This window comes from Brassica oleracea, chromosome C3 (genome assembly GCF_000695525.1).
Source record: "Brassica oleracea var. oleracea cultivar TO1000 chromosome C3, BOL, whole genome shotgun sequence".
Lineage (NCBI taxonomy): Eukaryota > Viridiplantae > Streptophyta > Magnoliopsida > Brassicales > Brassicaceae > Brassica > Brassica oleracea.
Window position 1 is genome coordinate 10415974 of NC_027750.1, and position 13179 is coordinate 10429152.

The following is a 13179-nucleotide window of genomic DNA, read 5'->3' on the forward strand; positions in this document are numbered from 1 at the left end:
TTTGAATCCGAAAGCAAACTGTGCTAGAATTTCTAGTATGTTTTAATTGGGATCAAATGCATATATGTTTGTGTTTGCGGAGGAAAATTTTGAGAAAATGGGACAGACATAACCAAGTGCTTATGTTGATCTTCAAGGCTTCTACATTACACAGGCTTTATTTCATTTCTACACATTCAAGGTACTGTTTTCTCTCATAACAATCAATACACCTCAATGTTCAAAACTTCATAGATAAGACTCGTCTATTGATATTTTGGGGGTCTTTTTAATGAACAAAAGTTTACATTTCAAACCAAACAAAATATATCCACCAACATAACATGTTTAAACGCAGTTCAAAAGACGAACCATTTACAATCGTTGACTTGTGTAGTTGAGAAGATGAAAAAGAAAACAAAATCAATAAACAACTTGTTTAATTCTAAAGCCCATCTAACAAAAACTCGGCCCAATAAGGATGGTCTAAGAACCTAAAGCTGACGTGGCGAACAATGATTTGTTATACTATCGTGTCGAGCATATTTTTCTCACGATTTAGCATTAATCAATAAATTCAAAAAAGAAAAAGAAATTAAGTATAAGAGGAAGACCTTCGTCTTCGTTGACCATCAACAACACTAAACGCTCTTTCTTTCTTTCTCCGCCGTGTGTAAGGCTAAAATTATCAAAGCCGTCGGTCTCGGAGGTGATCGCTCTTCTCCTTCTCTCTACATTCCTTATAAACATTTCGGATCTCTGATTGTTTCCCCTCAACATTTTCTTGCTTGTGGTACAAATTGGGTGGGTGGCATTGATCAGATCTGTGTTGATTGTTGATCTAGCGTTTCTTAGATCTGTTTCGCATCTTCTATTTATCGAATTTTATATATGGATCAATAGATCTGGTGTTTAGATCAACCACTTGAGATAAGTAAAGTTTGCATCTTTGTTCAGATTCATTGATTAATGTGTAATGCTGACGAGCTAGATTCGTTAATTTTGTGGGTTGTGTTTGTTGGCATGTAAAGCTTACAACTTTGGATCGATAGATCTGATGTTGTAATTTCTGATTGAATGCAGGTGAACTTGGATCAGGTTGATTTGGTACTACATCAATGGGAGGAGGATTTAGAGTTTTGCATTTGGTGAGGCCGTTCTTGGCCTTTCTGCCTGAGGTGCAGAGTGCTGACAGGAAGGTGCCTTTCAGAGAGAAGGTTATCTACACTGTCATCTCTCTCTTCATCTTTCTTGTCTGCAGTCAGCTTCCTCTCTATGGTATTCATTCAACGACGGGTGCCGATCCTTTCTATTGGATGCGTGTCATTCTTGCTTCCAACCGTGGGACTGTGATGGAGCTCGGTATTACTCCTATCGTCACGTCTGGGCTCGTGATGCAGCTCTTGGCAGGTTCTAAGATTATTGAGGTTGACAACAATGTCCGTGAGGACCGTGCCCTCTTGTAAGTAACGTTGCTGTTTTTGCTTTACAGTGCCTAGAATGAACTATCAGCATTACAATCTAGAGTTGAACTGTGTTTGTGTCCTGCTTGATTTGATCATGTCTTGATATTTGTAGTTCTTACCAAATATGTACTTGAATGAACTGTTTTCAGTAAACCGTAGAGCTGTGCTCGTGGGAGTTCTTATTCTGTTTTTGGACTTACTTTGTAGGAATGGTGCTCAGAAGCTTCTTGGTATTCTGATTGCCATCGGTGAGGCTGTTGCATATGTTCTTTCTGGAATGTATGGTCCCGTTGGACAGCTTGGTGTTGGAAATGCCATTCTCATCATCCTCCAGCTTTTCTTTGCCGGAATCATTGTTATCTGCCTTGACGAGCTTCTTCAGAAGGGATATGGTCTTGGCTCAGGAATCTCCCTTTTCATTGCCACCAACATCTGGTACGACGAGCTCTTCCTTTCCTTTTTGAATCCCTATCACAAGATCATTTTTGGTAAATGGGATTCTTAGACACTTGAAATTGATGACACGCAGTGAGAGCATTATCTGGAAGGCATTTAGCCCAACGACCATCAACACCGGTCGTGGAGCTGAGTTTGAAGGTGCTGTTATTGCATTGTTCCATATGCTGATAACCAAGTCCAACAAGGTTGCAGCTCTCCGCCAAGCGTTCTACCGGCAAAACCTTCCAAATGTTACCAACTTGCTCGCCACCGTCTTGATATTCCTGATTGTGATCTACTTCCAAGGTTTCCGTGTGGTTCTGCCTGTGAGATCAAAGAATGCCCGTGGGCAACAGGGTTCTTACCCAATCAAGTTGTTCTACACCTCTAACATGCCCATCATTCTCCAATCTGCTCTCGTCTCAAATCTTTACTTCATCTCTCAGGTACATACATTCTTTCCCCTTCATTGGTACGTACAGTGAACTGGCTACACAGTAACATAATGCTAACATGGAATGCGTGGATCAACAGCTTCTCTACAGGAAGTTCAGTGGAAATTTCTTTGTAAACCTATTGGGACAATGGAAAGAATCTGAGTACAGTGGGCAATCTATTCCAGTTAGTGGTCTGGCTTACCTCATCACAGCTCCAGCAAGGTAATGCAAATTATCTTCCAATATCCATTTTAATCCATCAAATTGTTATATGCATCAATCGGTTCAATGAATAAATTTTACTATATGGTTGCAGCTTCTCGGACATGGCAGCTCACCCGTTCCATGCTCTGTTCTACATTGTTTTCATGCTCACTGCTTGTGCTCTTTTCTCAAAGACATGGATTGAAGTCTCTGGATCTTCTGCTAGGGACGTAGCTAAGCAGCTCAAGGTATTAAAATCAAAACAGCTCGCAATACATAAACCGAGTACATCATACATGGTGTGTTGGGTATTTGATATTGAAAAACTCCATGCGTGACAGGAACAACAAATGGTGATGCCTGGACACAGAGAGTCAAACTTACAGAAGGAGCTGAACAGGTATATCCCAACAGCAGCAGCTTTCGGAGGAGTGTGTATTGGTGCACTGACCGTTCTGGCTGATTTCATGGGAGCCATTGGGTCGGGGACTGGAATTCTCTTGGCGGTCACAATCATATATCAATATTTCGAGACCTTTGAGAAGGAAAAGGCAAGTGAACTCGGCTTCTTCGGGTTCTAAGTTAGCCTAGCTTTGCTTAGCAAAGGGAGAGTTAAAACAGAGAAGGCACTTTAGCTTCTGTGCCAGCCTCAAATGGTTGGAACAGACCGTTTGAGGATAGCATTTGGGGTAGACTTTTTTTGTTGTTTAAACAAAACTTTCACTTGTAGTCTCTCTTTTTAATATAATTTTATGTTTTTATGTTACTTTAAAAAGTTGAATACCTGATAGACACTTTTCTAATGTATGTTTCTAGGAGTTTCAAACATGATCGAATAAACAGTTTTACATTTTTGAATTAAAAGAAGTGTATCCCTTGTGGCAAATCTGGAAAATCATGAAGATGTCTTCAATAATGTCATGGGTGATCTTATTTCAAAGTCACGGAACCTGAACCTACAGTTTTAAGTTAACACTATATATATATATATGAAGCATTTATGTTGGTTAATGCTAACGATAATGATAATTGTTAAGTAGCCAAAGAATATAAGCGCGACCATGAGTTTCCCAAGCAGACTCTTGACCCGTATAAGGAAAGCCAGTGAGAATTCAAAAGCATAAAAATGAAAACTGTTGAACAAAAACCGAAGATACTATACAAGTTGGAACACAAAGACAAAGCTATAAAGCCTATAAGCCTTTGCCTTTTTTTTCTTTGGTTCTTTAGTTGCATTGATCAAAATTTGAGTTTGCTTGTTTTCAAAGTATACAGAAAGAAGATGACAAATACACTCACAGTGACATGGTGAGGATCCGTTCTTTTCTCTTTCACTCTCCCTACCCAACAACTCAAATAACCGATAACCTATATAACTGGCTATCAGCTTTATAGCCACGGCTACGTGACAAGTACACAAAACCCATGAGGCTGAAACTACCTAGTAAGAGTTTTGCCAGAGGTGCTGCTGCTGAGTTTGCTTTGAAGGTTGGCCTTGCGAGCCACCCTCCCTTGGGTTTTGCTGTTGGTGCTCCATTGACATTCCGGTCTGTGACTGATAGTAGTTTGGGTAGCCAAGCGATCCATATTGCTGTTGCGCTTCTTGCTGAGCTTGCTGTTGTGCTTGAAGGCTGTAGTACGCATTGCTCTGGACACCAGACATTGTTTGAGAACCAGGTCCATGAACCCATAGAGGCGAGTTATCATTCTGAGATTAAAAAAAAAAATCAGGTAAAAACAAAGATCTTTACATGCAAGTGTCGAGATGAGAAATACCTGCTGTTGTTGTTGCTGCTGAAGTGACAATAGATGGTTGTTCTGTTTGTATTGTAGACTCATGATGTCTTCATAACTGAGTGTTGCCCCAGTAGGAGCTGCCTGTTGTTGTTGTTGTTGTTGGTTAAGAGGGAAGTTTCCGGGTCCAACATTGTTTGAATTCCCAAACCCATACGCGGAGGAGATAGGGGCAGAAGTTACTGACTGAGGCAAATTACTGGCTGAGACGTTGTTTTTGTACTGCGGAAGCAAAGCGGCCAGTGACGGGTGGTATGGGCTATTACCAGCAAATGGCATGTATGGGTAGCTCTGAGGCATCAAAGGATAACTCATCATGTTGGCAAAGTGAGTTAGAGGCACAGTATGCTGAGAGTATGGATGCATTGGTAGCTGTTGAGTAGCAATATTGGCACCGGGTAAGTTCTGCTGGCTTGGCTGCGTTGTTTGAATACCACCACCATCTCTGAGCGCCTACGTGTAAGAAAATATAACCAAAACACTTTAAATCAAACAGTTTGATGGACTAACCATTCATTGTTCTACTACTAATACATTGCAACATGAAAGACAGAGATATGCTATTTGATTAAAAGAAGCGTTTCAGTCTACAGACAAGGGGATCACCTCTGGCATAGAAATGCTTTGGCCACCTTGTGAGGAATCGTTGCTTCTTGATGGCATGGACTGTGCCCCTGGGAAAGTCGTGTACTGAAGCTCAAGCTCCCTCGCACTTTGTGCATTCTGTCCCAATAGAGTGTTTGGAACAGAGTTTGAATACCCTTGCTGAAACCAATGATGTCAACCAAGATTTTATAAGGATATGATTAGTATCATACAAAACCATCTTTAAAATATAAAAGGACGTTCTCTTAAAAGCTATAATCCACAACCATAAGCTGAGAAACCTTTGGGAACTTGGTCATAATATATGTAGCTTACCATCACATTTGTTAAAGAGGTAAGATTCTGCATCTGATTATGCATGCTCGTCTGTGAAGCATCAAACGCAGTATTCATCTGCTGCTTGGCGTTTTCATATGCATACTCTTGATCGGATTGAGCAACGGTGTACTGGTTCTCCTGATGAACGGTTTCAGGATTTTCTGGCAACAAATCCTCCCCCTGAGATTCTGAAGAATCATTGTAATTTTCTGCAGTAGACGCATGGACCCTGTTTCCATTGGACATGCTTCCTAAATGTTCATCTCCATAGAACTCGGTATTTCTGTTCACAAGACGATCAAAATTAATGGTTAATACAAAGGAAAAGAGGGCAGAAACTAATTAGAAAAGGAAAATCAGTAATAAGGGCATGCCTAGCATCAGAATGTTCAATCTGTGGAGCTATATCAGATGCCTCTTCTAAATTATTGTTCAAAGGTCTTGATCCGAAGCTTCCAAAGCTTAATTGTGAGCATTCTTCTGTATAGACTAGCAGATGATCTGGAATTAAGACAGCAGGTCTATCCTCATCATGGGAGGAGTGTTTATCATGGTTCTCTATGCTTAATTCTTGAAGGTTGGCAGCAACAGACGAAACATTATCTTGATCTGTATCAGAATATACACGCTGAAAAGGTTTAGCATAAACCAAATACAGGAGAAGCCTAATTAGTCTACCTGAATTTCAAATTTGAAACCAAAAGACTAGACAAGATGTTCTCGTTCCCCACACTAACTAATATGATCAAGTTACAGAGACACATGGTTATTCATGGCATAATAGCAGCATCAATGAGGTGTGACCTTTCATTACAAATAACATTCAATCAAGCATCTGACAAATTATGTGCCACTATGATCAAAACAGTGTCGAACCAAGGTCTTATCTAGACATGCTGTTGGAAACACTTATTCATACCTTTCTGGTGCTCAACAGGATGGTTCTGAGTTGTTTCGTGTCTGTATGTATTATCATCAAACTCAGATGACACTCCAGATTCATCTTCTGGAACAACTCCATCAGCGACAGTGTCAGCCTGCACCTGATCTCTTCCATGATTTCCAAAGGGACCATTATCTGCTAACTGTGTATCTTCCCATTGGCCCTTCAGTTGATGATCTCCTCTACTGGACTGATAATCTGCTGGACCGCTGCATGTCTCTGACTCAGTTGGTGCCACTGATACAGAAGCAGTGCCAGGAGCCATTGGCTTCTCAATCGAAGGCCATTGATCTTTTACAGGTACATGTTGATTTGCAGCACTTTCATGCTCGTGATTTTTCTGAGAGTTGGTTTTCTTGCTATGGGGTCTACCCCCCATTTTCACAATGTCAGCCATAGACATCTGACCCGCAGCTCCAAACCATGGAGTTTGCTGTACAGAAACAGGCTGTGATGATGATATACCCGAGCTAACAGTTGGCGTTTTACTGTCCACAGCAACGGAATCACTGCAAAACATGTACAGTATACATTAGCGACCTGCGACTCAAATGTAGAGATGAACAAAAAGTATAATTCTCGAAGATGCAGATGCACAGCAGACAAAAGTAATTCGAAAGAAAATAAAATAGAAGCAAAGTAGTCACTAATCATAATTAGAGTCATTGTTTAAAAGAAAGAGAACACATGACAGTATAAAAATACAATAGAGCCGTGGAAGATCAGCTAATGGACTACACTGAATGTCATTTTTGTGTGACATTCATATGGTGTTTCCTTCTCTTGGTTTAATAGCATATGAAAAGATCATATGTTCTTCATTTGCGACATGTCATGGTTCCCTACCCTTAGAGAAGGTTTTGTTTTTTCATACAAGAAAGATGAAGTGGGCGAACCTGTGTGGTATCTGACGGTGGCTGGATACTCCAGACGTAGAAGAAAAAGAACCTGCATAAGTCTGCTTCTCGCTCTCTCTCTTGTTTGTAGTTTTTCCTTGAAGCCTTCCCGACTCTGAAAAAATATTTAAAAAAATGTGAAGAAGGATTCAGGGGATTCAAGTTATGAAAGTTTTCCTATCGAGTATCTAAATCCAAAAAGAAATGTACATACCACTAGAGCCGAAAGAGGTAGCTCCACTTCTTCCAGCATAACGATCAGAACCACCTCTACTCCCACGGTTGTAAGTGTTGCTATAGCCTCGTGGCCGAGAATCCGGTATATCCCTATTCTGAACAGCAAGCAAACTATATAAACTTTCCAACAGTACAACAAAATGAAACAAAAACAACATCCAAGACCAAGTAGCATATGAGAACAGTAAATAAATACAGGTGTCTGAAGTCACTTTTTCAAAAAAAAATCAGTGAGATAAACATCAACCACATGGTTTGAGCATTACACTTGAAAACAAAGGTGCTGGTTGGTTCACTAAGTATCTGATTGAAACACAACCATAGAAAAATATAAAATCTTACCTCTTTCTTCTTTTCTTTTTTGCTCTTAACCTCATGAAAAGGATCTGGATATTGAAAGAACATGAATCAGTATCAACTATCATGATCAGATATTAGCTACATCTAAAAGTAAGCACATAGTACAAAGCGTACACAAAGTTTGCTGAATGCAAAATGGCATATGAGCTGGCCAAATGCTGAAAAGTCAAAATCTTTGAATACCTAATCAAGAATCAGTATCAGAGCTCCAAAGGGGTACACAAAGTCTATTGAAGACAAAATGGTATATGAGCTGCTCAACGAGAAGGTTAAAATGCTGAAAAGTCGAAACTTTTGAATACACAATCTAGAACCCCTAATCAATACAAACTCTCAGTGACAGCATCTTCATAGAATAGGTGTAAAGCGTAATCATCTACGCATTCACTTCCTGAAATGAGAGAAAAGGATTAAGAAGAGAAGAAGGGAGGAACCTTGGGAGAGGAGGCGATTGACGGCTTCGTTAGGATCCATGTTACAGTCTTTGAGCACGGCGTAGATCTCTGCCTCAGGGCAGCAGTTCACAATCTCTTTCAAACTCTGTACCATCTTCCTCGACCCTGACGGGATATCTGAAACCCCGTTATAGCTTTTCTTGCCGCTCATCTTCTCCGTCGTAAGCTCTCTCTCTCTCTCTCTCTCTCTCTCTCGCTCGTAATCAGATCTGAACAAAACAACGTCGCGAAATGAAGAAGCGAAAGAGAGAAGGTTTAACCAGCGAGAGCAAGTTTCTACCCTCTGACCAAAGGAAACCCTCTCTCTCTCTCTCTCTCCTCGTACGGTTTTTTTTTATTTTATTTTTGTTTTGTTTTACTCGACTCGACGACCATCATTATTGGAGTTTATTCACTCTTTTTATTACTGCTGTGTTCTGTCATCATCATATGTTTGATGTTCGGTTTAAATAGCTTTGGTTTTTTTCCTTCTGAACAACAAATAGCTTTGGTTATATTTCGGTTCAGTTTTTAGGTTTTAATTGACTTTTATATATGTTTGGGTTGGTTCAATTATTATACATGACCTCGGTCACAAACATCCGGTTTGCAACGGTAAAAGCAGTTCAAGCGGTGCAGATCAAACGAAATAAGTGCAGATCAAGCGGATCATGCAGGAGAGATGCAGATAAAGCAGAACAAATAACTTTATAAGTTATGAATGACAAAAGCAGTTCAAAAAAAGTAGATCTCCCGCATATGCAGTTCTCCCGCACTAAAATCACCATTCACCATTTTATGTTTTTAAAAGCAGTTCAAACGGGAGATCTGCACTTCAATATTTTTGTATTTTTATGGAAAAAACACCCGCTAACATTTGGTGGTATTGATCTGTTTTTTCTCTTTTTTGGCCAATAAATAATTTTGTTACAAATACTTAATTTAAAATATATTTATCTGGTTTTATAAATAATGTACGATGATTATCTCAAACTATATAGCTCACATTAATACTACTTTTGTCATTTTAAAATTATAAGCATGACGTTCAATCGCCGATAAAACACAACATTTCCTAAGGAATGAGATATAAATCTTCCTACATAAATGTCGGCACAATAAGTAGTTAATAATTTTTTTATGTTTTAAAATGGTTAATATATAGGTAAATGATTGAAATTTTGTAAATATATTGAGAGAAGACAATTTTAAATGGATTCTTAACCGAGAACGAGTATATATTGAGTTGTACGATCAACTAATTTTCATAACCAATTATCGTTTTAAAGATCATACACCCACTAGCAGAAAGTTTCGCGGTGATAAGTTCAACCAAGAGTTTAATATTAGCGTAACCTACCGGTTCTCCAAAGAAAAACTTAATCAACCAGAATGAAAATATAAGAAGTACAAGTATCTTACGAAAAATTCTACAAGCATTTCGGTCGATTCTACAACATTTGAGATATTTGTTTTGATATTTTGATGTAGTTTTTATTGTTTTAATATATAATTTGTAATTTTAAACTGCTTTTGTCATTCATAATTTATAACAAATTATTTTATCTGCTTGATCTGCATTTATCCTGCATTATCCACTTGTTCTGCACTTATTCTGTTTGATCTGCACTTATTCCGCTTGATCTGCATGATCTGTTTGATCTGCAACGCTTGAACTGCTTTTACCATTCAGAGCCTAAGAGTATTTATTTTTGTTGTCTAGAACTTTTTTTGATCGAAGTATAGAACTAGTACAGTCGCCACTGGTTTTATTTATAGTGGGATGAATTAATATTTTGGGAATTAATTTATTTTACTAAAAAGTTTCTATTGGCTGAACAAATGGTAGAATTGTTGAACTGCATCAAAAGTGTGGAAGGTAAAAATAAAGGCAGGTCGTCTGCTTTCACACATATAAAGACAAAACAAATTATCTTTAGCAGGTCTCTTGCATTTTTTTCTTAGAAACATAAAAAATTGTGATTGGTGTTTGCAGTACACAAATGCAGGACATCTGCCACTATGCAGGACATCTGCCAATGATCTGTGCTTCCATTCATACTCTTAATTGATACAACAGGTTGGGAGTAAAAAAGAAAAGGGAGATTTATTGAATTACCAACCTGTACTAAAGACTTGTCCTTCGATTGACAGTTGAGACAAAATCACATAATAGAGTCTAAGAATGGACGAAAATGTTTTTCACCATCTGACACACTCATCACAAAGTATACTGAAACAAATTATTTTTCTCTTTTCTTTCCCTTGCGTTCTCTCTCTCTCTCTTTTGACTCACACTTTTTTTACACTCTCTTTTTTTCCTTTCTTTTTTTTTCTTTCTTCTTATAATCACTTTTCTCTTACTTCTCTTCCTTCTCTTCCCTTCCCTTCAACACTCTATTTCTTCTACATACATGAATCCTCTACATAAACTCGTTATTTTTATTTCTTTCGTATATCATTAGGTCCACAAACTCATAAACCATGTATCAACTCGTTTCTCATCTAATAAACCAAACATCATATCATGTACAAGCTAACAACCCATTAATCAAACAATTTTATCAGCTAACCAATAGGTTTTTACGTGGATATTCACTTATATCCAATTAAGTGTTTTCTACGATAAACAAATCAATACATAATAACAGTTTTTATAATTCAGTATTAGCTATCAATCTAAAATATTAGTTATCATGTAATAGATAAGTTAGTAGCTAAAATTTTAGTTAACGAATAAATACACATGTATCAGACAATAATAGTTTTTACAGATTGTTAACAATTGATGTATCATTTAAAAAAATATAGTAGATGTTAACGTAGGTATTAGTTGTAACTTCTAATGTAACAAATATAATAAACATACATATTAACGTAGATATAATATCTTGTCTCAGACAGTAATCGTTATTAGTTGTTAATTCTAATATTATCTTCCATTAGAACATAAATCTATTTGGATGTAGTGATTTGTTACAGGTTATCTAAAAATTTATCACGTTAAAATTTAATATACATGTCTAACAATTTTAATGACGATGATTTTACTATTATATATATAATTTATTTGATATCAAACTTAAAAAAACCTCAAATAACTAAGTTGGTTCACTAGCTAATGTTACGACCTTATGAGTTTATTATTTTGGATTTTGGTTATAATCCGAACCGAACCGAAATCCGAATTAGGATCCGAAGATATCTGAAATTAGTTAAATATGTTAATGTTTATATATATATTAAGGTGATTTAGATATTTTAGAGTATTCAAAATATTTTTGTAGTTTGTTTTATTTGTTATTTTGAATACTTTTTAGTTAATTTAGATAGTTTAACTATTTTTTAATTAGATTTGTAAATAATTTACATATTTTGAAATTTTTTTGGTCAATTTTCGAAGTTTTTAAAAATATATTTTTGTACGATTTTAAACATTAGTTAAATCCGATCCGAACCGAACCCGGCAAAAACCGAACCGAACCCGATCCGATAATTAATAAAAACCGAATGGTACTTATAAGTATAACACCGAAAATCCAAAAATCTGAATCACCTGGACCGAAACCGAATGGACCACCACACGTCCAGGCCTAGACGTGAATTACAATAAACATGGGCCTCATCAGCATCAAGCAGACAATTCGACAAAGGCCCATAACGACGCCACTTTGTGCTTCAATGTGAAACCCTAGACTCGAGTACTTCTGTCTGAACTAACGGCTAGACTCATCTTCATAACCCAATCACTTGTGTCGTCTATACAATTTTCGTTGTTCGCTTTATTTCACCTCTAGATTCAAGACTTTTCTCTAGTTCTGTCTATGTGTTCTTCTTGATTGTCATTGTATCCTTTTGATACGTTTTTGTGTTTCTTGCTGGTCAAGGAAAGTGATGATATGTAATTGTCGCCCCAGTCTTATTTGCATTCATTACTATGTATGCAATATGGTGATTGACTTCAGTATCTGATTTCATCAACAGCTTCCAACGATGTCTTCTTTGTTGTTTGGTTTCATAGTCTCATCCTTAAAACACACACACAAGAGAAGAGGAACGAGGATAAATATCCAACGTCTATTAAATCTGAAGAACAGTGTTGAATCAATGACATGCACTACCATCTGACCTCTTCCTTTTGCCAAACTTACTTTAGTAAAAGTGACCAAATCTCGAATGTTTGGTTCTTGTGTTTAACCGATTGATCTGCTTATTCACACGTATAAAGAAGCAAGCACCTGTCTAGTCTCAAACGACCATGTGACTTTTGTTGGTTTAAAGAAGCACCAGTCTAGTATTCATGGGGCTTTTTAAAGATTGCAGGTAAGAGATAGATATCTCTAACACGAACTATGTTAATGAGCCAAGGCACTGGACTTATTTGGTATTGAGACTTAACTACGTGAATTTGAAATCATATACGCTATCTATAGCGACCGGTTTGTTGATCCATCTCCAAATTAACTTAGATGTCCTAATAAAAGTGACATGAAATTTGTTTTAAAGCATTTGGTTACTACAGCATTAGTAGGCTATTGACTAATTAATGGAAGCCTTGAGGATTTTATTTTTTAGCTTAATGAGAACAGACTTTTATCATTAGATGTGATAGTTGAATAATTAGGTTACAAGAAGAAAAACTCTTCTTCCACGAGAGAAGTGGCTCGTTAATGGTTAAGGATGCTCGAAGTCTTAAATGATCACTACAAGAAAACACGCCGAATTCCGACGGAGATTCCGACGGACCTCAATGTCGTCGGACGTTTGTGACGGATTACTGACCAATTTCCGACGAAAACCAAAAATTTGAAGTCGTCGGAATTCCGTCGGCAATTTCCGACGGAATTCCGACGAAACATGGGTCGTCGGAATATACCGACGAACTTCCGACGACATTCCGATTAACAGTACAGTCGTCGGTATTCCGTCAGAATTTTCCGACGAATTTCCGACGAACCATGTGACCGTTGCCGACAAATATATATGACCGTTGTATAGCCGTTTGAGATTAGAAAATACCGACGGAATTCCGACGGAGTCGGAATTTCGTCGGAAAGTCGTCGGAGG

The 13179-nt window shown here is 37.6% G+C and overlaps 2 protein-coding genes across 4 annotated transcripts; one reads left to right on the top strand and one right to left on the bottom strand.

Moving 5' to 3' along the window:
• Positions 1-563: 563 nt before the first annotated feature.
• On the top strand, positions 564-3352 carry LOC106336302 (protein transport protein Sec61 subunit alpha-like). 2 transcript variants are annotated; one of them, XM_013775091.1, is made up of 7 exons: positions 564-688; positions 1063-1441; positions 1653-1880; positions 1975-2329; positions 2418-2542; positions 2637-2772; positions 2866-3352. In XM_013775091.1, exons 2-7 carry the CDS (start codon positions 1098-1100, stop codon positions 3103-3105), a joined length of 1428 nt encoding a protein of 475 aa, XP_013630545.1. In that variant the 5' UTR covers positions 564-688; positions 1063-1097; the 3' UTR covers positions 3106-3352. The 2 variants fall into 2 exon arrangements, with proteins under 2 accessions (XP_013630545.1, XP_013630546.1); XM_013775092.1 differs by lacking the exon at positions 564-688 and adding an exon at positions 759-783.
• A 407-nt stretch (positions 3353-3759) lies between these two features.
• On the bottom strand, positions 3760-8500 carry LOC106335911 (RNA polymerase II degradation factor 1-like). 2 transcript variants are annotated; one of them, XM_013774590.1, is made up of 11 exons: positions 8113-8320; positions 7793-7861; positions 7661-7704; positions 7296-7413; positions 7082-7196; positions 6162-6694; positions 5617-5851; positions 5240-5525; positions 4925-5083; positions 4301-4771; positions 3760-4232 (listed from the first exon to the last, which is right to left on the bottom strand). In XM_013774590.1, the coding sequence occupies exons 2-11, from the start codon at positions 7818-7820 to the stop codon at positions 3966-3968; spliced, it is 2256 nt and encodes a 751-aa protein (XP_013630044.1). In that variant the 5' UTR covers positions 7821-7861; positions 8113-8320; the 3' UTR covers positions 3760-3965. The 2 variants fall into 2 exon arrangements, with proteins under 2 accessions (XP_013630044.1, XP_013630043.1); XM_013774589.1 differs by lacking the exon at positions 7793-7861 and having other exon boundaries at positions 8113-8500.
• Between the last annotated feature and the right edge of the window lie 4679 nt (positions 8501-13179).

Bases quoted from the DNA above. Each gene is read 5' to 3' on its own strand.
- LOC106336302 (XM_013775091.1), top strand. From the start codon at position 1,098: ATGGGAGGAGGATTTAGAGTTTTGCATTTGGTGAGGCCGTTCTTGGCC. The intron at 1,442-1,652 runs GTAAGTAACGTT...CTTACTTTGTAG, and splicing joins CGTGAGGACCGTGCCCTCTT to GAATGGTGCTCAGAAGCTTC. The intron at 1,881-1,974 runs GTACGACGAGCT...GATGACACGCAG, and splicing joins TTCATTGCCACCAACATCTG to TGAGAGCATTATCTGGAAGG.
- LOC106335911 (XM_013774589.1), bottom strand. From the start codon at position 8,284: ATGAGCGGCAAGAAAAGCTATAACGGGGTTTCAGATATCCCGTCAGGG. The intron at 5,852-6,161 runs GTATGAATAAGT...ATTCTGATACAG, and splicing joins TCCTGTTGAGCACCAGAAAG to ATCAAGATAATGTTTCGTCT. The intron at 4,233-4,300 runs GTATTTCTCATC...TTTTAATCTCAG, and splicing joins AGCAGCAACAACAACAGCAG to AATGATAACTCGCCTCTATG.